Source organism: Nicotiana tabacum, chromosome 11 (genome assembly GCF_000715075.1).
Source record: "Nicotiana tabacum cultivar K326 chromosome 11, ASM71507v2, whole genome shotgun sequence".
NCBI lineage: Eukaryota > Viridiplantae > Streptophyta > Magnoliopsida > Solanales > Solanaceae > Nicotiana > Nicotiana tabacum.
This window is the reverse complement of record NC_134090.1, coordinates 96,006,765-96,031,672: the sequence shown is the minus strand read 5'-3', so window position 1 is coordinate 96,031,672 and position 24,908 is coordinate 96,006,765. Positions and strand designations below refer to the sequence as shown.

Sequence of the window (24,908 nt, the reverse complement as noted above, 5' to 3'; positions counted from 1 at the left end):
TCTATGCCTATATGCCAATATAAAGGTAAAATCATGAATGTCACCAAAAATTGGGTAATAGAAGGAAATGCATCTCTATGCATGTATCTCAAGTACGCATGTGAAATACAATGCTCTCAATGATCAACACATGTACTCACACTCTCAGAGTACTCAATCTCACTGTCTCATACTTTCCACTCATCAAGCTCAATCACTCGACACACTCAATCACTCAATACCGAACAGGGCAGATCCAACCCAAATATAATAACTGCTAGCAACTGCTCTCATCGGGGGTGTACAGACTTAGGAGGAGCTCCTTCAACCCAAGCGTTATAATCCGCACGAACAACTCACGTGATGCACTGACAACTCACGTGATATATTATTAATATCTGGATCTGAACGGACAACTCGCATGCTATAATATAAATACCTAGATCCGCACGGACAACTCACGTGTTGCACGGATAACTCACGTGATGCATGGACAATTCACGTGCTATAGTATCAATATCTTCACAATCAGTCCCTCAACCTCACTCAGTAATCAATCTTTCTAGTCTCTCGGCCTCACAACACTCATGCTAAGCAGCCCAAGTCACTGATATGAGATGCGACAATATATAATAACAGAGACTGAGATATGACAACACTCAAGTGCTCTAACACATAGAGCACAGTAAAAATATTCAGATAAAATAACTACACAGTTCTATGGAATCAACTAGATCACAATTCACATGGTGCACGCCCACACACCCGTCACCTAGCATGCACGTCACTTCAACGTCAATCACATAACACGTAATTCAGGGTTTCATACCCTCAGCATCAAGTTTAGAAATGTTACTTACCCCGAAAAAGTCAAATCCAATACCGAGCAAGCCAAATGATGCTCCAAAATGCCATCCTGCGTGTATAGACCTCCAAACGGCTCGAAACTAGCCAAAAACAACTCGAATATATCAAACAATGCCAGAGGGAACAAACCTAATCAATAAAGGTTGAATTTTTTAATCAAAGCCCAAAAATCACCCCAAAAGTCCAACCCGGGCCCGCACCTCGAAACCCGACAGAACTCATAAAATTCGATAACCATTCAATTACGAGTCCAACCATACTAGTTTCATTCAAATCCGACTCCAAATCAGTGTTCAAAACTCAATAATTTGCACTAAGAAACTTTGGACAAAAACCTTTGATATTCTCTTTAAAATTCATAATCCAAATGCCAAAATTGAAGATATATTCACGAAATATAACCAAAACCGAGTATTGGATACTTACACCAATCCTTATGATGAAATTTACCTCCAAAATCGCTCAATTGAAGTATATAGCTCAATATGTGATAAAATGGCCAACCTCGAACTTAAAGCATTCTGCCCAGCGTTTCCCGCATTTTCGGACAGTAGGTCGCACCTGTGACATTCACTTCTATGGAACAAAGTCACGCACCTGCAAGACAGCCTTGGCCACCAGTAGCCGTTTCTGTGATGTACAAGGTTGTTTTTGCGATCGCGCTTATGCACAAGCCTCCCCAGCCAGCCTTTCCCATGTCGCTTCTGCGACCAGCTTCACGTTAACGTGAGCACGCACCTGCGGTACCTTATGCGCAAGTGCGAAGACATCATTAACCAAAAATTTTAGCAACTTCAACAAGGCTCCAACCGATTTGAACCCCGTACTGAACTCACCGAGCCACTTGGAACCTCGTCCGAAGATACCAATAAGTCCCATAACATAACACGGACCTACTCGAGGTCTCAAATCACATCAAACAACATCGAAATTACAAATTGCACCTCGAATAGAGCTTGTGAATTTTCAAAACTTTCCAATTTATAGAAATCGTGTCGAACGTATCAAATCAATGCAGAATAAACCCAAGTTGTGCACACAAGTCCCAAATAACATAACGAAGTAATTCCAATTCCCGGAACCATAATTCGAATCTGATATCCTCAAAGTCAACTTCCGATCAATTTTATGAACTTTCTAAACCTTCAAATTTTCCAACTTTCGCAAATTAGTGTTGAACCCTTCTAGAAATATCCAAATGTGAATCTGGGCATGCGCTCGAGTCCAGAATCACCATCCAGACCTAATGGAACCATCAAAACTCCGTTCCGAGGTCAACTTCACAAAGTCAAACCTGGTCAACTCTTCCAAATAAAGCTTCAACAATGAAATTCACTCTTCCAAGTCGGTTCCAAATAACCTGGAAACCAAATCCGATGATTTATGCAAGTCATAATACATCATATGGAGATACTCATTCCCCAAAGCTACAAGCGAAGTACAAATTCTCAAAATGACTAGTCGGGTCGTTACATTCTCCCCCACTTATACATGCGTTCGCCCTCGAACGTGCCGAGAGTTATTCCAAAGCTATCAAACTGTCGTGTAACATTACCATGCACATGCCCGGGGGTGATCTCCGTCACCCTATTCCATATAGGCCCGACAACACAACATAACTGAAGATTATTACTTCAACCTTAGTGCGTAAACCACATAATCCAATTTCCATCATCCGGAATTTCCTACAAGATCCGAGCCTCACATCTATACACTGTATAAGTCTGAACAAACTGTATCAAGTGATAACCATAACCCAAGATGTAATTACATGACATACCACACGACCTGCATACTCGTAGCAAAATTTCTGATCACAATAGTTGCTCAAAAAAACTGAATATCGGTAATAAACCTCAGATGATGAAAGAAACATGCAGCAACTAATAACCACTCATCAGATCAACGGGTCATGGAGCTCCCTCTCATTCGACAAGAACTATAGCCAATTTCTAAGCCGAACAGGGACATTATCCTTCCAAATATATTGCAATCAGATCCGATAGCACCCATTCTAGGTCTGACGACCTCGTCTTATCAAATACATCCGCCTTACTGACATGCCCCACCAATACAACCTTAAGCCATAAACTGTGCAATCCGTGCACCAATACGGAACAATTCAAGTGTACTCAAACATAGAAAATAACTCAAATGAGAGAATCGTCCCGCAAGCTCAACAAGTACCGCGAAAACACAATGCTAAGAACCTATCACACATTGTAGAACCATAACACATGAATCTAACACAAAGGATCATATCTCAACATAACTCCGCTGCAATGCGTGACCCCATCCAAACATTGTTCCATATGAAATACCTCAAACCACCATGCTCAAAATCAATAACTCGCGCAATTCGACATCAAGTACCAAAACTGTATGACCATAACCCCTGAGAAGCAAATAACTCAAAACCATAGTCCAAAAGAACATAACCAAATGCGCAATCAATCATTCAACACCCTAATACCCATGTCACCTAAATTCCGTTATAAGGCCCAAATAGAACCGCACCATGTGTGCATATAACCAACGGATCATAACCTTTCGTAGCATAGAAGAGTCACTAATAGAATATAACAAAACACAAATAAGCTCAACTCTAACCGAATGGCAGACCCGGTTTGGAGTACACATACTCATTATGCCTACCAATGGCCCCAAATCAACTCTAGTCATCCATAAATAGATAAATAACCCTCCAAAAGTCCACATTGACCTAACCTTAACACATACCCTCTGGCTAGCTTTGGCCACATTCTCACAGTCCACAACCATGAATCAATCTTCTCCTGAGAACTCTCGTTCTCCATATCTATAGAACACATGAACCACCATATTTGATCCCAGCTCCATCGCCCGAATGTCTAACACATCTCTCACACACGATCATCCCACGAGGAATACTCCTATAATTCTTCCCTACCACATTGCAAAAAAGATCTAAATATCAGCAGTCGATGAACCAGACGAGTACCACAATACCAATGAAGTATTTGTAAGTCAGAACACAATGCACCTTCTGAAATACGCACCCTTATTAGGCAATGCCAAGTATTCTAACACATAGAGTACAGTAAAAATGTTCAAATAAGATAGCTACACAGTTCTATGGAATCAACTAAATCACAATTCATATGGTGCACTCCATACGCCTATCACCTAGCATGCGCGTCACCTAAACATCAATGACATAACACTTAATTTGGGGTTTTATACCCTCATCACAAGTTTAGAAGTGTTACTTACCCTGAACAAGCCAAATGCAATATCGAGCAAGCTAAACGATGCTCAAAAATGTCATCCCATGCATACCGACCTCCAAACGGCTCGAAACTAGCTAAAAGCAACTCAAATACATCAAATAATGCCATAGGAATCAAACCCAATCGATAAAGGTCGAATCTTTATACATTTACTCAATGTCAACCAAAAAGTCAAACACGGGCTCATACCTCGAAACCCGACGAAACTCACAAAATCTGACAACCCATTCAATTACGAGTCCAACCATACTAATTTCACTCAAATCTGACTCCAAATCAATGTTAAAAATTCAAAAATTCACTTTAGGAAAGTTTAGACAGAAACTCCCAATTTCTCTTTTGAAACCCTCGATCAAATGCCAAAAACGAATATAGATTCATGATATAAATCAAAAACTAGTAGAGAACACTTACCCCAATCCACATGGTAAAAATTGCTTCAAGAATCGACTCAATCCGAGCTCCATAGCTCCAAATATGTAAAAAATGGTCGAAACCCCCGAAATAGAGTACTTTATAATCACTGGAAAGAAATACCATACGCAATCACCGGACATCCTTCGCGATCGCGAAGAACAAATGCTACTGCCATCAAATTACACTATGTGTTCACGATAGCCACTGGTATTAAGGCTCCACGAACACGAACTGACTTGCACGAATGTGATGAAGAATTCTCCAGCTCTAGCTCCCGCTCAACCGTACATGTCCGCGATAACCCATGCGCGAACGCGAACATCAACCAATCCAACCTTTTGCGATCACGTACCACCTTCCATGTCTGCGATAACCCATGCGCGAAAATCCAACCTTTCGTGATCATGTACCACCTACCGCGTCCGCGATTAACAAATCCAACAACAAAAACCAGCAATGCATGAAAACTCTAAAGTGGTCCGAAATCAATTCGAAATGCATCTGAGCCCCTCGGGACACCATCTGGAAATTACCAACAAGTCCCATATGTAATGCAGACCTACTCGAGACCTCAAACCACACATAACAACATCGAAATGAAGAACCACACCTCAAATCAAAAATCAATGAACTTTGAACTTTCGGTTTCCAAAACTCGCGCTGAAACATATCAAATCAACCTGGAATTAACTCAAATTTTGCACAAAAGTCCCAAATGACATATCGAAGATATTCCAATCCCTAGAACCATAATCTGAATCCGATATACTCAAAGTCAACTCCCGGTCAAATTTATGAACTTTCCAAACTTTTAAATTTACAACTTTCGCCAATTAGTGTCGAATCCTTCTAGAAATATCCAAATGTAAATCTGGGAATATGCCCGAGTCCAAGATTACCATCTGGACAAAATAGAACCATCAAAACTCCAATCCAAGATCGAACGCTAAAAAGCTAACAAGTCAAATGTGTTCTAATATGTTCCATGTGTTACTCTCCTATGCTACGGTCAGTTGTGAGACTCTTGACTATTTGCACACATGATGCAGTACTATTTGGACTTTATGGCTGAATTCAAGCGGGATAGCTCCTAGGGTCTTGAATGGTTGAGTGTGCCTTTGTTATGGTCTTCTTATTTGTGGTATATATATATATAGTGATATCCATTTCTCCATGGCTATAGTCGTGCACCTCGCGTGTTTATTGAATATTACGCATATGGTTATTGATTGTCAGACTCATGCCTCGAGGTATTCCATATGGACCGATGTTTGGATCGGGTCACGCATCGAAGGGGGATTATGTTGGGATATGATACTTTATGCTCATTTCGTGTGTTTTGTTTCTCCTTTGTGAGATGGGTTCATAGCTGTAAGACCCCGTAAAATTTTACCTGAAAACTCAGAATTTCATGGTGCTGAATTAGGCTTAAAAGTTAAAGATTGTAGAGAGTTTTCGCAGCTCACAAGCTCTATGCGGTACGAACTTTTTAGGTTGAACAATGCACTGAGGAGTTACAGAAAAATGTTGGCAGAAGAAGGCATTTCTGTAGCCCACTATGTGGCCGCAGAATGAGCGAGAGTGAAGTGGAAAATTGAGCAAAAATTGGGGACCAATTCGCGGTCCATTATGCGGCCGCACAACAATTTCGCGGGTCGTACACCGATCACAAATTTAGCATGGAAAATCTTCGGAGGGAGGTTCTGCGGCGCATTATGTGGTCGCGGAACAGGTCTGCGGACCGCATAATGGCTGCAAAGTGGGGCAGACTTGCTCAGTTCCGGAGGGCCATTTTGCAGTCCATTTCGCGGATCGCAGAAGCAACATGCGGTCGCATATGCAACCGCAGGCCTGTGTCGGGGCTCCTATTTTTCTAATTTTTGAACCCGTCCCCATTCTAATAAAACACTTTTTGGGGTCATTTTAGAAGGAAAATCATATGTTTCTAGAGATAGGGAGTGGCATAGAGTGAGATAGGGAGTTCCTAAACTTTATCCACCAATTCCTACTCAAATCTTGGAAGATTAACAAGGAAAATGCACTAGGCCTTCATCCTATAGGTAGCATTCTACATCATAATTCTTAATTTCGAAAATTTAACTACAAATAGGTAATGAGCAAGGCAATTCTTGGGTGTGAGAGTTGTTTATTTTGCATGCATGTGTTAACAAAAGGTGTAGGAAGATTGTGAGCTAAAAATAATAAAGAATGGGTTGTGGGATGAGGGAATCCTCCATAAAAAAGTGTCTTGAAACCTTAATGCACATCTAGTGTTTGATAAAATGCTCAAATGAGCTAGAACCATGATAATCTCCCTAATTTTAGTTCAATTTGTCATATTTCTAAATTAGATTGAAGTTGCTAAGAGTTCCGTAATATTTTAGAGTTTAAAGAAGCTCAATTGAGGTATGTTGGCTAACCTCCTTTCTTAGAATTAAATTCCACGGTGTTCATGTAAGTTATGTAAGACCCGAGTTGATCATTATGAAATTGGCTATTCCGAGTAAACTTGAGTTGAAAGATATATGTTCAATATGTGTTCCAAATATTTTTATCATGCTATGTTATCATTTGAGGATATGTTCAAAGTATGGGTTGTGTGTTATAAAAGTTACGACTTTAAGTCAAGTTTGAATGAAGGTTATTATGCCAAATTATGTGAAAAATCTCTATATGTCTAAAAATCTTAATTGCTCACATGTTTACTTAATGTCTTTAATTGAAAAGCCTTGTTGTTTACAATGATGATGATGTTTGAAAGTGAATAAGGTGAGCACAAAATATGAAATACGACCAAGTGCCAAGAATGATACTATAATTGTGCCACTAGTGCCAATGAATTGAAAAGATGTGAACTGAGGATGAAGTGAGATGACTGATAAAAAAGGTAATGTCTGGGGTGAGACGGCCTAGCCGATCAGGCCGTGATTGGATGCCATGCCTCACACATGGTGGTGATTGTGTTGAAAATTGTAAATGAAATGGTGATTGTGGTTGATGTCTCAAATGAGTCAGCCTAGTCGATCGGGACGTGATTGGACTCCATGTAAAAGTACGTTGGTATTGTGAATGATGGTATATTGGTACTAAAGATCTCCCAATCTAAAAACACGAAAATTTACTTGAAAACTTATGTGGTTCTTAACTTGATGTTTTGGTATTTTTTGAGGCTTCTATTGATTTCATGATTGTTCCTCCTTGTATTGTTATTAATTCTATTGAGATGGTGTTTAGTTATACATACTAGTACTATTCCATGGTACTAACGTCCCTTTTGTTAAGGGCGCTGCATCTTTTATAGATGCAGGTGGTTCCACAACAAGCAACATTGATCAGTGATAGCAGTACATCCTCTTCCCAGTAGACTTAGTGAGCCCCACTTCATTCCGGTGTCATGTATCTTTTGTTTATTATAGAATATTTCGAAAATCATAAACCTCAAATTCATTAGTAATGGAAACTTTAAACACAAACAAGTTTAATTTCAAAAGAACGGGGCACACCGACCAGCAATAGAAACACACATCAAAATCATAAACAAACAATACACTATTTATTCTTGAAATACTCTTTCCCAAAAACGACAATGTACAATTTCAACACCTGAGTATGTAATAACTCGAATCACGTTAGATATATTTATAAAGCAAAGCATTAGTTAAAACAACCACTTATGGGAATGAATTGAGTCCAAAAGCTTTTAGGCAATTCTATTTTTGAAGTCATTTTAAAACAGTCGAGTCGAGGCTCATTTCATAATCTTTCTCACACTCGCTCTTTCATTGGCACCACTATCTACAATTATAACTTACATCTTGGCACGTTGGCCACTATAATGACCCGGCCGGTCATTTTGAGAATTTAAGCTCCATTTGGCAGTGTAAGGTATTGAATAGCTTCATATTATGTTCGACTTGCGTGCATGGTTGAATTCAGTTATCGGATGATTCAGAGTCGAATTGGAAGAAGGAATCTAGTTTGAAAGCTTAAGCGGTGAGAATTTGACCGGAATGTGACTTTTGTGTAAACGGCTCCGGAATTAGTTTTGGATGATGTCAGCATCTTTGTATGGTGATTTTGGACTCAGGCGCGCATCCGGATTTGGATTTGGAGGTCCGTAGAGTAATTTGAGGCAAATCTGCGGAAGTTAGAAAAATTGAAGTTTGGAAAATGGAGAAGTTTGACACATAGTTGACTTTTGTGATATCGGGGTCGGAATGCAATTCCGAGAGTTGGAGCAGCTCCGTCATGTGATTTTGGACTTGTCTGCAAAATTTAGCATCATTTCGAGTTGATTTGATTGGTTTCGGCACGAGTTTTCGAAGTTGGAAGATTGGGAAGTTCATAGTTCGATTCATGGTGCGATTTTCCATTTTGCATTGTTTGATATGATTTGAGACCCCGAGTGAGTCCATGTTAGGTTATAGAACTTGTTTGTATGCTTAGACGGGGTCCCAGTGGTGTCGGGTGTGTTTCGGGTGGGCTACGGCTAATCATGAAGCCCATCAAATATCTATAATGGAAAGTCTATCACTCTACGCAAGTGTAGTCTCAAGTCATAATGAGAAATAAAGGAAATAAACGAGCAAAGATAACCCCTATAGTACAAGTATAACATGATGTGAACCTAAGTCTACCTGGACAATTACACAAATCTTGCTACGTACGGACTCTCGTCACCTCGTGCATCTGTAACCCCCGCAATAAGTAACACATATCAAATACATCACCTAGGGGTAGTTTCCCCCTCACAGAGTTAGACATGAGACTTATTTCGCTACGGAGTTCCATAACCGGCTCCAAAGCCTCTCTAACACCTCAAACCGGTGCCCGTCGCTTCAAAACTAGTCAAACAGTGTACAAATCCATAAATATATACTCTAAATACTCATAATAAATCAATTTAGAATAATTTTCAAATCCGCTCGAAAAGTTGATAAAGTCACCCTCGGGCCCACGTGCCCGTTTCGAAAAACTTCGAAGATAATCATTATCTATAATACTATGAACTCAAGTATATAATTTATTCTCAATTCCATGTCCAATTTCGTGGTCAAAATCTAAAAATATCAAATTTTAGGTTTTCTACCAAAATCTCAAATTCCTACTAATTTTCATGTTTAAACTTATATATAAACCATGTACTTAACTTGTAATAGGTGGAATCACTTAACTTGTGTTGCTTGATGAAAATCTCCCCTTGAAAATGGGAGAAAATGGGCCAAATCCTGTTTTTATAAAAATCTCACTGCCCAGCGACATCTCGCACCTGTAGTCACTCGACCGCTTCTGCGGTTCTGCAGGTGCGACCAAAATACCGCTTCTGCGGTCCTCCTTCAGGCCCCAGTAGCGCTTCTGCAGCTCCTAGTGAGCAGGTGCGGTCCCGCTTCTGCGAAACTTGACCGCATCTGTTGTCCCAGCCTTCCCAACAATTCCACTTTTGCGCTCAGGACACCGCATCTGCGCCATCGCAGATGCGAAAATGGTCTTGCACCTGCGCCACTGCCCAGCTCGCCCAGAACCGCTTCTGCGACCCTCTTGGCCTCTTCTGCGGCCAAAATCTCGCAGGTGTTGTTACACCAGATGACAGTTGCTTCAGCATTCCCCCAAGTCCAAACTCGATCCGTTTACCATCCAGAATCTACCCAAGGCCCTCGGGACCTTAACCAATTATACCAACGCGTTCCAAAACACATGATGAACTTATTCGAGGCCTCAAATCATGCCAAATAACATCGAAAGTACGAATCGACCATCGAAATCCTTCTTTAACTTTTCAAACTTCGACGAACACGTCCAATCATATCAAAACATTCCGGAATGACGCCAAACTTTGCGCACAAGTCATAAATCACAATACAAATATATTCCAAGGGTCGGAATACCAAACAGACATCGATAACACCAAGGTCTACCTCAAACCAAACTTAAGAAATTATTAAACCTTCAAAATGCCAACTTTCCCTAATAAGCGCCGAATTGCTCCCAGGCGCTAGAGCTCAAAACGACTGGTCGGTTCGTTATACTTGTTATTTTTTTCGTATTAGGTAGCAAAATAACAAGGATGTTCATAAGAAATTCACATATATCCTAAGAAATTACAATAACGCATATGTAAGACAATTTTTATTTATTTATTGAACTAGCTAAATTGGATCAATATTTATATTTCTTAGGAGCTCAAATCTTTTTCATTAATTTTTATTCAATAACTCAAATAAATTATTTAATATAGTTACCTATTTTTAAAAAAAATTGTATACTCATGGTATAGGTACACGCGTAAAGCGCATACTCTAAGACTAGTAAATCAAAAAGTACTTATAAGCTAGTTTGATCTAACTTATAATCTTACTCAATCACCTTCTTTATTAAAAAATTAAAAAATTAAAATTAGGCTCCCAACTGAACAATAGGTTGAAATTCTTTAGCTAATTGTAATTTATATTTCTTTTGGGCGTCCTCCCTAGATTTTACCACAAATCCAAATGAATCACGGTAAGTATTGCCCATTATCAAATAATAAATCTTGCCGACCGGCAAGATTTTACTCTTACGGATCACCATAAATCTTGCCCTTTCAGGATTTCGGAGGTGGAGTTTATTTTCTCAAAATTTTAACGGTTTTACCGAAAAATCCTGTTTATAATCACCCTATTTTTCTTTCTTACCATGAATCGGTACGTTGATAATTCTGAAAGGTAAGATAGGAATTCTTTGATCACCACTAAAGTATCTGGTGCAGTGGACGAGATTGCTCTTCTCTTAACTAGAGGGCTTTCCTGCGAATGGGGCCCTATACGACGCGAATCCGGATATAGTCGGGCTCCAATGCAGGTACCAAACACCGGGTGAAAAATAAAAAAAAAAGGAATTCTTTGATCCTTCCGAAATGGAAAATAGTAAACGGGCTCCAGTTCACGGACATGGAATGTGGCATCCTGTCTTTCCTAAATGGCCCAAATAACTATCAAACTCAAATGGCAATGGGCTCGACCAGGGGTGGCAAACGGACAAGTCAAGTTAGATATGAGCGAATAAAAAAGGGAATTTTTAAATGGGTAATTTTAAAAAAAGGATAAATTATCCGACCTGATCTGTATTTGAGACGAATAAAAAATGAATTATCCGGCAGATAATATGGATACCCATATTATCCATGACTTCTTGAAAATGATCATTCGTGAAGGAATTCCTAATTTTCCAAACTTAAAGAACCATACTTTAAGGCTTTATAAATGTAAAAATTAAATACATTAGTTATATTATTGATTTGGTTAATCATTTTTTATAAGTGAATAATATAATTTTTATTCCTATTTAAATGACTGATAATTCCCCATTGAAACAGAAACCCTAGAAATGCTAGCACTTCGCAAGCTCTCCTCAAGCTCAAAATCATCTAGCTTTCTCTGTTCCTTCGCTATCCAAAGCTCAATCTGCAGCTCCGCCACGATACCCGACTTTCCCAGTTGCACTTACTACGACGCGCTCATCAACGAGGCTGGCCGGCAAGGAGATTTCGCCACTCTCCACCACCTCCTCAACAAGCGCGTGAGCGATGGCTTCTTCAACACCAACAATACCTTCAAGTTCGTTTCTACAACTAACCTCTCCATACTCGACGATCTATTGGATACGATAGCTCGCTTAGACAATGGTTACCCAAAAAAGTGCTCCTACGACTGTCTCATCGCGCGTCTCTCGAAGATGCACTGCATTTCGGAGGCCACGCGTGTTGCCGAAACCATGGTGAGTAAAAGGCACGGAGCGAACGATGTCACGTTTCATCCCATAATCAACGCGCTCACGAAGAAGGAGGAATTCCACGAAGCGTGGCGCGTGATGGACGTGATGAGATCTAACGGTATCGCACCCGATTTAACGGCGTATAATTTTCTGCTGACCGGTTATTGTTTCACAGGAGATGTGGTATCGGCTGCCGTAGTTCTAGCGAAGATGGAGGAGGAAGAGCTGGGGGCAGATACGAGGACGTACGACGCACTGGTTTTAGGCACGTGTAGAGTTGGGAAATTGGATGCGGCTTTGGCAGTGTTGAGGAGGATGGTAGATGATGGAGTTTCGCCATTGTATTGCACACATGCCCACATTATCGGCGCGTTGCTGAAGTACCAGTTTTCTGAACAAGCAGCGGAGTTTGTTAGAAGCTATGCAGGGAGAGACGTGAAATTGGATTCGGAGAATTTTGGAATACTGGCAACCAGGTTGATCACTAGAGGTAAATTCGAGGAAGCTAAGGAACTGGTGAAAGAGATGACTGAAAGGAGATTGGCATTGGGTCCTAGATTGAAGGATTTCTATGAATTGTATGTTAGATCATGAGATATTGAGATAATTATTACTAAGTATGAATGCAGCATTGTTGAAATATATAGACTTGGTTTTGTTGTGTTGTTAGCAAAGAAAAAAAATTCTTGAAGTATTCATTATATGATGTATACGGATTATGATTTTGATCCATCGATCCATCATAATGGAACGTTGATTTGATACAATTAGTTGTAAAGATAAATAAAAGAGCTGAAATATTATGCTGTGCAGTTACGCTTTTCATCTAGATTCTAATGCTAGATTGATTTGTTCAAGTTTTAGATCTTTTTGGAACGGGCCATGTTGCTTTCAAGGTTTAAAGATCAATGTGGTTACGAACACATCCAGATGATTAAGGAGATAAAATTAATCAATTGATCCATGAAGAACATGGTTGGTGTTAAACAATAATATATCTTTTCCTTCATGTTTTCTTCAAGGAACAATACTGTTTATAAAAAAAGTACCTCAAGGGAATGCTAAAAGCATATAATGGCGTACATGGATTGCTTTGGCTAGTTCGATTGAGAAGATAAATGGGAAGATCAGTGAGAATATCTTGAGAACTTGAAGCAGCAGCAGCTAATAGAGTTGGTAAAGGGCAGTATCTACTCAAAGGATATTTTGGATGGTCTATCATAAGTTGAAAGATTGAAACGTCCATCCACACACCCTGCTCTTACCGGTAAGCCGTAAGCCAACTTAAACTCGTGCCCTCACAAGTTAGTTATATCCATTTTACTCTGCAGCAATGGTTTTGAACCAACCTGTCATTTATCTTTCAATGTCAACATGATCAATTTATCATATTTGAAGAATAAAGCATCAAATACCCTTTAGACATCTTTGGAAGTGTGTTGAGGTTTCCTTATGAAATTATCCCCTTCTGGTGTTCCTTAAGCCCTTTAAAGTTGCAGTTAAAAATGCTAGATATCGGTTATTGGCCGTGTATAATGCCTTACCCAGTCTATTTGCTCCACATTATTCCAGAAACTGTCGATCGGACAAGTTGGCTGGCTAGCAGGCAAGTTTAGGGTTTTATATTCCTTGTTGTTAATTCAATGTGATATCTGATTTCTATAGGGTTGATTCGTCCTTGCATTAGTTTGGGTTTGTTTCCCCATGAGTCCACTGAAGTACAAGGTGGTAAAAAAAGCTGTACAAATTATCAATTTAAGGCTGGAACCTTGGCAGTCTTCTAAGTTTTCAGCATGTTAGATGTTTCTGGAGATACTAACTCAGTCTACAAAATTGTTCAACTTGTAAGTCTCCGTAGGTAGTACATGTTTCCCTGGAAAGCAAAACTGAAGATCTGGCATGGTCCTCAAAGCTGATGCTAGGTATGTGTGATTCAGCTTGACCAGCTTGTAGGCATTTTACTCACTAAATTTTACTAATTCAAATTAGATGGTTGAAATGAGAGACCTTTGAATGCTTCATCAAAATAATGAGATATCTGTGAGTGAATGCTGGGCCGGATGTTAAGACCAGCTGAAAATAAAGGAGATGTTGGTACTATGATGGATATGTGGTCTTAGAGGATGACCAAATTAGAATATGGAACGTGGAGGGTAAAATTAGAGGTCCCTGTGGATATTTTGATCATCTCCTACCAGGGATGGCAATGGGGCGGGGCGGGTGCGGGTTTTGTCTTAACCCACAAAATTTCAACCCGCCCCGCATAGTATTTGCACCCGCATTCACTCGCCCCGCCCCTCACCCACCCCCCCACCCCGCCCCGCCCCGCTCATTTTTTAACTGAATACATTTGGAAAAAAAAAGATTAAGAACAATTAAAACAATCAATTGCGGAATACCGGTTCAATTTTTATTGCTTTAGCATGACAGTACCCACGTTTTACTTAATAAATATTTCATGCATCTTAACTTTTTATATTTGATATTATAAATCTTTATTTTATTTTTCGTGTATTCAGGCTTATATTAGAAATTGGAAAAGAACGTATGTCAAGATCAATTAATGGATATTTCAGTTTGATTAGTAAAACAGATTTAGAATTAATTGAGAACTATATGTTAGATATTACAGTTTTAGAATTTCCATACAAGGATGAAAATCTGACGTGCAAACATTTCTTTCAAATATGAAACTTTGTTTGTTATATTGCATCGGTTTCATCTCCTGAAAGGCTCAAAAATGAGTTTCCTTCTTTGATAAATATTTTAAACCCGCACCCGCAAAATATTTTAAAAAATTTATTTCAACCCGCCCCACCCCGCCCCGCAACCGTATATGCTTAAACCCACACCGCCCCGCATATGTTTAAACCCACACCGCCCCGCACCCGCACCGTCCCATTGCCATTCCTATCTCCTACATAGACCTATGCACCAATTCGTAGGTTTGCCCCCATGATAATTGAAGTGCTCAAGGACGACACAGACCTTAATTCACATGGAGGGAAGTTATGTAGAAAGACCTACAATTCTTTGAAATCCATGCACACTGAGCTAATTGAATTAGAAGATCCGACTATTTTGGGATCGATGCATGGTTGATTAAATGATTTATTGATTGACCTGATCCTACTAAATTCACTTCAGTTGAAAATACTGCTGGCCATTTTGTAGGTTCCCTCCTATTGCTAAATATTTCCTCTGCTGAAAAATTATTCTCATGAAGCTCCCAAGGGCGTGGCGTAGTGAAGTGATGAGAACCATGAGGTCTCAGGTTCAAATCTCAGTGAAGGAAAAAAACACTAGGTGATTTCTTCCCATCTGTTCAAGCCTTGGTGGGTAGAGTTACCTGGTACCTATTGCTAGTGGGAGGTAGCAGGTATCACGTGAAATTAATGGAGGTGCGCGCAAGCTGACCCGGACACTACGGGTATAAAAAAAAAAAAAAAAGTTCTCCCCATGAATACTACAGCCATTTGTGACTTGGCCTAAATTTTCTTCTTTGGCACCATCCAATTTCATTAGTTTTGAACTTTTCGAGCATTAAATTTTGTGTTCTTTAAAGTTCCAAAAAAACAACTTTCTATTCTTGGAACTGATAAAGATAATTTCTGGTTACCATTTAAATTCTCTTTTGATTGTTTATATATTAAGCATCTCTGAGATGCCTTTATTTCTATATGGTCATTCAACTACTTGTACCTTGAGGGCATGTCCAGCTACTAAATTTAGCTCAGTTTTTATATTTATGTACAGTAATCACTTTGTTCCTCATGCTTTTGCATTGAGCAAGTAACTACGGCAAATCTGAAGCAATTGAAGCTCAAATACTGGATACACATGATCTAAGAGGTATTATTTTAGAAGTTGCATTTGGGCTTTCATGTGAACAGAGATTGTTAAATGTATTCTCGAAATGCTGCTTCTACCATGCAGTTCAAATTTATTAAGAGTAGCTGATCCTGTCGAACAGCCTACTTAACCTCTTTACTGCTGTTGGAGATGGCACTTCTACTTATTAGTATATGCTGGACTAGTAGTTCTTTGCTATGAGAAAGGCTTTTACTGTATTTGGAGAATTTTGCTAGTCTGAGCCACACTGGTTTGAGCAAAGTGGAGATTTGATTGGGTTGTGGCTTCAATGTCTGATCTCTTGTATGGTTTGGAAACAGTATCCAGAAAACTAGTATTTGTGTTTGGCTGCTGGGTACAGCAACTGGTATAAGGTATGAGTTTTAATAAGAGGTTATAGTGAGTGAAGTCTCTGACAAACCCACAGTGAGATCAGTGTGGAATGTCTAACTGCTTTATTTGTTACTAAAATAGATATACATAATTCCTTCTCAAAAAAAAAAAAATAAAAAAAATTAATGTACATCATTTGAAAGGAAAAAATAACTGTTCATGTCCATATGAGTCTCCCATTACTTCTTTAGTCTGATCTCAGTAAAACATACTTTTATTTACGGTCAAGAAGTCTCAGAACCAGAGCTTGTGGCTCCATCGTTGTAGTAGCGGTTTTAGCAAGACTAAATAATTGCTGGATTTTGTAATACAGAATCGTGTCCTCTGTAGTATCATTTCGTGCATATCAATTTCCAGGGTACTGTATATGAGTTATGTGTTCTGCTTGTGCATGGTTTCTTTCCCACTCATATGCAAAACTTTGAGCAGTTTTAACTTGGAAAAAATAGTGCAATTGTACTTTGCACCACTTTTTTGCCATAGGATTCTTGCTCCTCGCTTGCACATGGGACATAGTATGAAGTATTTCTCGATATGCCCTTTTTAACATTCATTTTTTTTTTGGATTGATAATAAAATCTTCAATTTTTCTTGCTTACATGATTGGCAGTTGAATAAGTATGCACTTCTTAATGATGTTCGTGTTGCTATACACGTAAGTTTTTAGCTTCTTTTCTAAAAAGCTGTAGTTTATGTCAGCAGTTGCATCCAGAAAGAGGAGATCCAATGAAGTTCACTGCTGTGCAAAGGTTAATTCACTCGGTTGCTTGTAAATTGTTGTGTGGATAACTTGTCATTTTCTAAGGTAGAAAAAAGATATTTTTATCGGGTGTATGACAGAATCACCTTGAGGCTTATCTCTGATGAATGATTAATGCACGTACTTGGACTTCCCTTATTTGCTCCATCAGCAGGTCACTGCATGCTGTCAAAGAATTGACATCATAGTTTCATCTCTGAGAAAAAGAATTGATGATGTAAGCCCGGCTCCAGTTGTATCCCTCTGCTCACTGTGGTTGCGTTTTTAGGTAATTAGGTCTCCAAGTTTTCTTATATACCTAATGATTTGCAGCTAATGATGTTAATATTGCTACATACTTTCCATTTTGAAAAAGAAAAAATGTTGCTATACACTTGGAGTTTATTTGCTTATTATTTAGAAAGTTGTAGGTATGAGCAGCTGTTGCATCTTGAATGACAGACGGTGAAGTTCACTGCTGATCGAAGTTTAATTCACGTAGTTGCTTGTAAATTTTGGTGCAGTAACTTGTCATTTATTAAAGTAAATATTTTCACGGTGTATGAAATATTTGTCTTGAGGTTTCCCTTATTTGCTCCATCAAGCTGGTCATTGTATACAACAATAACAACCTAGTGTAATCCCACAAGTGGGGTCTGGGGAGGGTAGTGAGTACGCAGACCTTACCCCTACCCCGAGAAGTAGAGAGCTTGTTTTCGAAAGACCCTCGGCTCAAGAAGACGAACAGAGACAATAAATAAGAATTTATCAACAGAAATCATAGAAATAATAACAGCAATATAAGGACCCGAAAATAGATGAAAACAATAACAATAACAAGTAAATAAGGCCCGGTACTATGAAAAATGGAAGAATAGTGTGGACGCATCATCAATCACTAGCAGTCTAAGACAAAACCCTATCGGGCTAGTCTCTCACCCAAAACGAAGTAGAAAAATGCTCAACTACCTCCTAACCTACAACCCTAATGCTCGACCTCCATACCTTCCTATAAAGGGCCATGTCCTCGGAAATTTGAAGCCACGACATGTTTTGCCTGATCACCTCTCCCCAATACTCTTGAGGCCACCCTCTACCTCTTCTCGTACCAGCCAACGCCAACCGCTCACACCTCCTTACCGGGGCTTCTAGGCTTCTCCTCCGTACATGCCCGAACCATCTGAGCCCCGCTTCCCGCATCTTGTCATCCATAAATCCATAGGAATCACACCCACCTTCTTCCGAATATCTTCATTCCTAATCTTATCCATCCTAGTGTGCTCGCACATTCACCTCAACATCCTCATTTCTACTATTATCTTCTGGATATGTGAGTTCTTAACTGGCTAACACTCTGCCCCATACAACGTAGCTGATCTAACACTTTTGAGCATCAGTGGCACTTTCTTGTCACACAGAACTCCAGATGCTAACCTCCATTTCATCCACCTCACCCTTATACAGTGTGCGATATCCTTGTCGATCTCCCCATCCTGTATAACCAACCCAAGGTACTTGAAACTGCCTCTCTAGGGGATGACTTGAGATCCAAGACTCACGTCCATGCCATCTTCCCTTGACTCGGCGCTGAACCTGCACTCCAGGTATTTTTGTCTTCGTCCTGCTCAACTTGAAACCCATAAACTCAAGGGTCTGTCTCCAAACCTCCAGCCTCTCGTCACCACCGCCTCGCATTTCATCAATCAGACATTTGTCATCCGCGATTAACATGCACCATGGCACCTCCCCTTGAATATGGTGCGTCAGAGCATCCATCACCCTAGGCACCTTGTCATACGCTTTCTCCAGGTCAATAAACACCATGTATAGATCCTTCTTCCTATCCCTGTACTCTTCCACCAACCTCCTAATAAGGTGGATAACTTTCATAGTCGAACAACCTGGCATGAACCCGAACTGGTTTTCGGATATAGACACCGTCCTTCTCACTCTCATTTCCACCACCCTTTCCCAAACTTTTATGGTATGACTTAGTAACTTGATACCCGTATAGTTATTACAACTCTGGATATCGCCTTTGTTCTTGTACAGCGGTACCACCGTACTCCATCTCCACTCGTCGGACATCTTCTTTGTCTTGAAAATAACATTAAACAGCCTAGTCAACCACTCCAAGCTTGCTCTACCCACACACTCCAAAATTCTACCGAAATTTCGTCTGGCCCGGTTGCTCTGCCGCTACTCATCTTATGCATAGCCCTACGACCTCCTCAACCTTAATGCGTCTACAGTACCTAAAATCTCGGTGACTGCCGGAATGCCCCAATTAACCTAGCACAATATCCCTGTCCCCTTCTTCATTCAGAAGTTTATAAAAGTACGTCTGCCATCTCCGCTTAATCTGAGTTTCTCCCATCAATACTCTATCGTCTTCGTCTCTGAGGCACCTCCCTTGGTCCAAATCCCAAGCCTTCCTCTCTCTCGCCTTGGCCAGCCGGAATAGTTTCTTATCCTCGCCTTTGTCCCCCAATTCCTCGTACAGACGGCCAAATGCTGCAGTCTTAGCCTCTGTGACTGCCAACTTCACCTCCTTCCTAGCTACCTTATACCTCTCTTTGTTCGCCTTCACTTCCACTTTACCTTGGACTACTTCATTCCACCACCAGTCACCTTTGTGCCATCAGAGTAACTCCTCGAGACCCCTAATACCTCTCTCGTCGCCTCCCTTATACAATTCACTGTCGTCATCCACATGGCGCTCGCGTCCCCGCTACTCATCCATGCTCCCACAGCTGATAACCTCCTCTCCAACTCCTGAGCTTTATCCTAAGTCAAGGCTCCCCACCTGATCCTCGATCGTCCTTGAACAGACCTCTTTTCCTCTTTATCGTGATACCAACATCCATCACCAAGAGCCTATGTTGCGTCACGAGGATCTCACCCGGGATAACCTTGCAATCCTTACACAACCCTCTATCACACCTTCGGAGGAGGAGGTAGTCAATCTGAGTCTTCGCCATCGTACTCTGGAACGTAACCAAATGCTCCTCCCTCTTCGGAAAACCAGAGTTCGCAGTCACCAGCTCAATGCTTTAGCGAAATCCAACAGTGAAGTTTGGAGACAGACCGTAGAATCTAAAGGTTTCAAGTTGAGCAGGAGTAAGACAAAATATTTGGAGTGCAAGTTCAACGATGTGAGGGAGGAAACAGACATAAACATGAGGTTTGATTCACAGGTCATCCCCAAAATAGGAAGTTACAAGTATCTTGGGTTTGTAACCCAAGGTAATGGAGAGATTGACTAGGACGTCATACATCGTATTGAAGCGGGGTGGATGAAATGGAGGCTAGCATCCGGCGTCTTGTATGATAAGAATATGCCACCGAAACTTAAAGACAAGTTCTACAGACTGATGGTTAGACCGACTATGTTGTATGAGGCAGAATGCTGGCCAGTCAAAATTCCTATATCCAGAAGATGAAAGTAACAGAAATGAGGATGCTGAGATGAATGCGTGAGCATACCAGGTTGGATAAGATAAGGAATGGAGATATCTGGATGAAGGTGGGCGTGGCCCGGTGGAGGACAACATGCGGGAAGCGAGACTGAGATGGTTCGGGTATATGAGGAGGGAAGCTCAGATGCCCAGTGAGGAGGAGGTGCGAGTGGTTGGCTTTGGTAGGTCGAAGTAGAGGTAGATAGAGACCTAAGAAGTATTGGGGAGGAGGCGATCAAGCAGGACTTGGTTCAGCTTCATCTTACAGAGGACATGTCCCTTGATAGGAGAGTGTGGAGGTCGAGAATTAGGATAGAAGGTTAGTAGGTAGTCGAGCGTATTTCTATTCCGTACCGATGGTTTTAGGTTAATCTGGTAGTTTTTTTGTCTTAGATTGCTAGTATTTCCTACTGTTTTCCGATTATCTTCGCTTCGGTTGCTTAGTATTTTGCTGTTGTTATTGCTTGTTGCTACTATTTCCTTCCATCCATTTTGTAGCTCTGTGTTTGTTGTTAATATCGCTCTTTGTTTATATTTTTGCTTATTTTTACTGTTTCTTCTCATCTTTCTTGAGCTGAGGGTCTATAAGAAACAATGTCTCTACCTTCCTAGGGTAGGGATAAGGTCTGCGTACATACTACCCTCCCCAGACCCCAATTATGGAATTCCAACTGGGTTGTTGTTGTTGGTTTTCATATGTGAGAACAAGGACTGATGGTGTAAGCCAGCTCCAGGCTCCTGTTGTATTGTTGCTGGGGCAGAGCACTGAAGCTTGACAGGATTCTATCACATGGTGGGTACATTGCTGGATAATGTAGCAATAATGTAGCACCTAGCAAGCTGGGACGGAGTTTCAGGCACCCCAATAAAAGAACTGTGGATCCTTTGTACCAGCAGCTAACTAGTACTGTACCTCTCAAAAGCTGCTGGATACTTGTGGATTTGGATTTAATTTTTGTGGAGCTTCAGTGATCGAACGTAAGTACTGCTTTATTAATTTTCCATCATTGCAGTATATTAGATTCTACTAGATTATCATCATAACATAGTTTATTTACAGAATTTGTATAAATCGTGATAAGAAATCAATGTTGATGTATGATGTACTTCGCAAATTTGAATTCAATGTCAGAATTTGTTCGTGGCAATGTTTCATGCAGAGAGCTTGGGCATCGAGCCTTGTGGGCAACTGCAATGCCATGCTAGTTGCTGAAAAATTGTTTACATGCTCCATCCTTCTCAAATTAATCTAGGTTATGCTATTTTCTTGATTGTCTTTATGAAACATGTTCAATTTCTTCAAAAATGAATTCTTTCATACTTTTCTGTATCAATCATATCAGTATAACTATTGAAGCTCAAAATATATCCTTGTGATTTTGTTGAGTTTGGTTTTCTTTCCGGAGAATGGGAATCGGCTCAAAGCGCTTGTGGTTTTCAACACCCGTGCATAAATGATTATGTGGCTATAGCAGTTTATCAGAAAAGCAAACGACCAAATTAGTCTTTGATTGATTTACTAGGCAAATGATCATAACATGTACAAAAACGAATATATTTACCTTTAACGAGCCGCTCTTCCTCTTATATATACAAGGAAATGCGTAATCAACCCATAACTGTAAGAAGAGAGCGAGATGAAGTTATCATGGAAATGGGAATTGGCCAAATTCATTCGTGGATCCAGTACTGTTGTCCATGCCGAAGGAGTTCTGGGTGAAGTTATCCAAGAATCCACCAGACAGCGACGTGTCCACGAAAACAGAAGGCACATTGACATTGAGGGGATCATAATCCAAGAATGAACAAGAAGTGCTAGGCTTAGCTTCATAGTAAGCAAGATGAGCTCTAGTAACCATCAGATCATGTTGCAGCTCCACCATTTTCCGCTGCAAAGACGCTATGGCTCCAATGCAACCGTAAACGGGATCCCTGAGCCTCACCTCAGCCTCGTAAACCAGAGAGTTGACAGTGTCTTCTCGCTGGTCCTGTGGCACTTCATTCAGGATCTTGATCACGTTGCTAGCTCCAAACACCTTGTGAACGTTGGCGAATTTCTTGGGCTCGTCCGACCGGAAATATGGTGCAAATTGGCAATTGGAAGTGCACCTTCTCTTCAACAACTTACAAGCTGCACAAGAAGAGCTTGAACGAGACTCATTACTCTTCATGGCTTCCTTTTTTCTTGAAAGCTTCGGTTTCACACGACTTTGGCTCTTTATAAGTAGGGTTGTATCAGTGTTTTAATTTTAATTTATATAATCTTTATCGTGACCAAACCAACTGGCCCATTAGCTCAGTTGGTTAGAGCGTCGTGCTAATAACGCGAAGGTCACAGGTTCGAGACCTGCATGGGCCATTTATTTTCATTTTTACCACAGTTTCCTATCCTCCTCAAAACAATTATCCTATTTCACCAAGAAAAAGTACTCGTTTGTATTTCCTGTGGAAAATTCAGAAATGGCAATGCAACTAATTTTTTCTTGTCCTGTTTCTATTTTTATTTTTAAAAGGAAAAAGCAAGAAATAGCAAATCTAAAAACTGACCCCTTTTACTGATAAAAGGGTAGCGGATGGAAAGTAGTGCAAGATGGGGTATGTGTGTGTCTTGGAGAAGTATTATAAGATATGACAGATCAAGAAAAAGCTACAAATAAGTAAAAGGAAAATTGTTCAATTTTGCCCTATGTAACAATTTTTTGTTTATTCTACACTTTGTTGTTAACAAATCATTTTGTATCTGTCCTTGCAATTAACGGATTTCTATTGTGAAATGGATAAACTCCATGCATTCAAATTCTTCGACAAAAATCAATCAAAATTTATTCCCCAACTTGTGTCTATATATTATTTGATATTACCCTTAGATTAAAGCTCCCTTATGGATCAAGGGCAACAACAACTTTTTTTTCTATCGAGGTAAAACAAAAAGTCCAACAAGCGGCAATTTTCATTTTCGGATATTATATGAGCAAATCTAACCAATATTGTTCCATGAATAAATAAATAAATAAATAAAAGTTTTCCTTGATATCTTGACAGGCGGACGGGACATGATATATCACAAAAGAAACATGAGATGTTACAATTGATTATGAAAGAAAAGAAATTTCACAAGAATAGGAAACCCTACACAAAGTCATATTCTGTAAAAGATGGAAACCTAATACCTATGCACGCCTCGACTACACAAAGATTCAAAGACTGAACTGCATTTTATATGGATCTCGAGTTTGAAAGGAATAAAGCGAACATCGTTTCTAATTAGTAGGATCTTGATTTTTATCTATTTTCTAGTCCTTATAAGTGAGAATCTAAAGATATCTTATCAAGCAATTCATTGCTTTTGTTAGTAAAAAAGAACCTATACAAGCCACTCCCATTTTAAATCTTTTGTTTGTCCTTTTATTCTTTCTGAAATGATAATTGTAGAGTCGAGTTCAAACTTTAATAAGAAACATTTGAAGTAGGTTTATACGTAGGGAAAATGATCAAATATACTCATCTACTTTTGGATATGGTCTATATTTAACCCCGTTTTACTATCCGACCAAAATTAATCCTACCGTTATACTATCCGACCAAAATTAACCCTACCGTTATACTATCCGACCAAAATTAACCCTACCGTTATACTATCCAGCCAAGTTTACCCCTACCATCAGCAAACTTTTAAAATTAGCCCTTAATCTGTTAGGTAATTCAAAATCTCCCAATTTATTTTTATTTAGATCACTTGTTGTTCTTCTTGCTCCACTATTTAGTTTTCAACCATATACACATCATAGAATTCAGTGGGTCTATTTATTATCTATTCTATGCAGCTGCTCATCATGTATGTTTATATATTGTTATTGTCTGGTTAGTATACAGTTCGATCAACTAACTTAAGAATGCGTAGGCATTTGATTAAGGCATTTGATTAAAGCAAAGTTGAATTCGACAATATAAAGTATCCAAAGAACTTTAACTTCTATCACAATTACTTGCAAAGTCTCCATATCTTTGGTGCAACGATTTCATTAAAGTTGGGGTATTGTAAATACTTTTGGAATTTAGACAAGCTACCTAATTTAGATTCTTCAATTTACTATATTTTGTTTACTAACCATTGCATTATTTTAATATTTCTTTCTCTTAAAAGTTTGATGGAAGGGGTAAATTTGGCCGGATAGTATAACGATA

General features: G+C 39.7%; 2 protein-coding genes and 1 non-coding gene across 3 annotated transcripts; 2 read left to right on the top strand and 1 right to left on the bottom strand.

The window, feature by feature from the left end:
* The first annotated feature begins 11,855 nt into the window (after positions 1-11,855).
* LOC107762812 (pentatricopeptide repeat-containing protein At2g40240, mitochondrial-like) lies at positions 11,856-13,106 on the top strand. Its single transcript, XM_016581206.2, has one exon. It carries the CDS (start codon positions 11,895-11,897, stop codon positions 12,873-12,875), a length of 981 nt encoding a protein of 326 aa, XP_016436692.2. The 5' UTR covers positions 11,856-11,894; the 3' UTR covers positions 12,876-13,106.
* A 9,092-nt stretch (positions 13,107-22,198) lies between these two features.
* Positions 22,199-23,119, bottom strand: LOC107762814 (LOB domain-containing protein 21-like). The gene has a single exon (XM_016581207.2). The coding sequence runs from the start codon at positions 22,892-22,894 to the stop codon at positions 22,370-22,372; it is 525 nt and encodes a 174-aa protein (XP_016436693.1). The 5' UTR covers positions 22,895-23,119; the 3' UTR covers positions 22,199-22,369.
* On the top strand, positions 23,009-23,082 carry TRNAI-AAU (transfer RNA isoleucine (anticodon AAU)). Its single transcript has one exon. It is a non-coding gene; the product is annotated as a tRNA-Ile (tRNA).
* Positions 23,120-24,908: the final 1,789 nt, after the last annotated feature.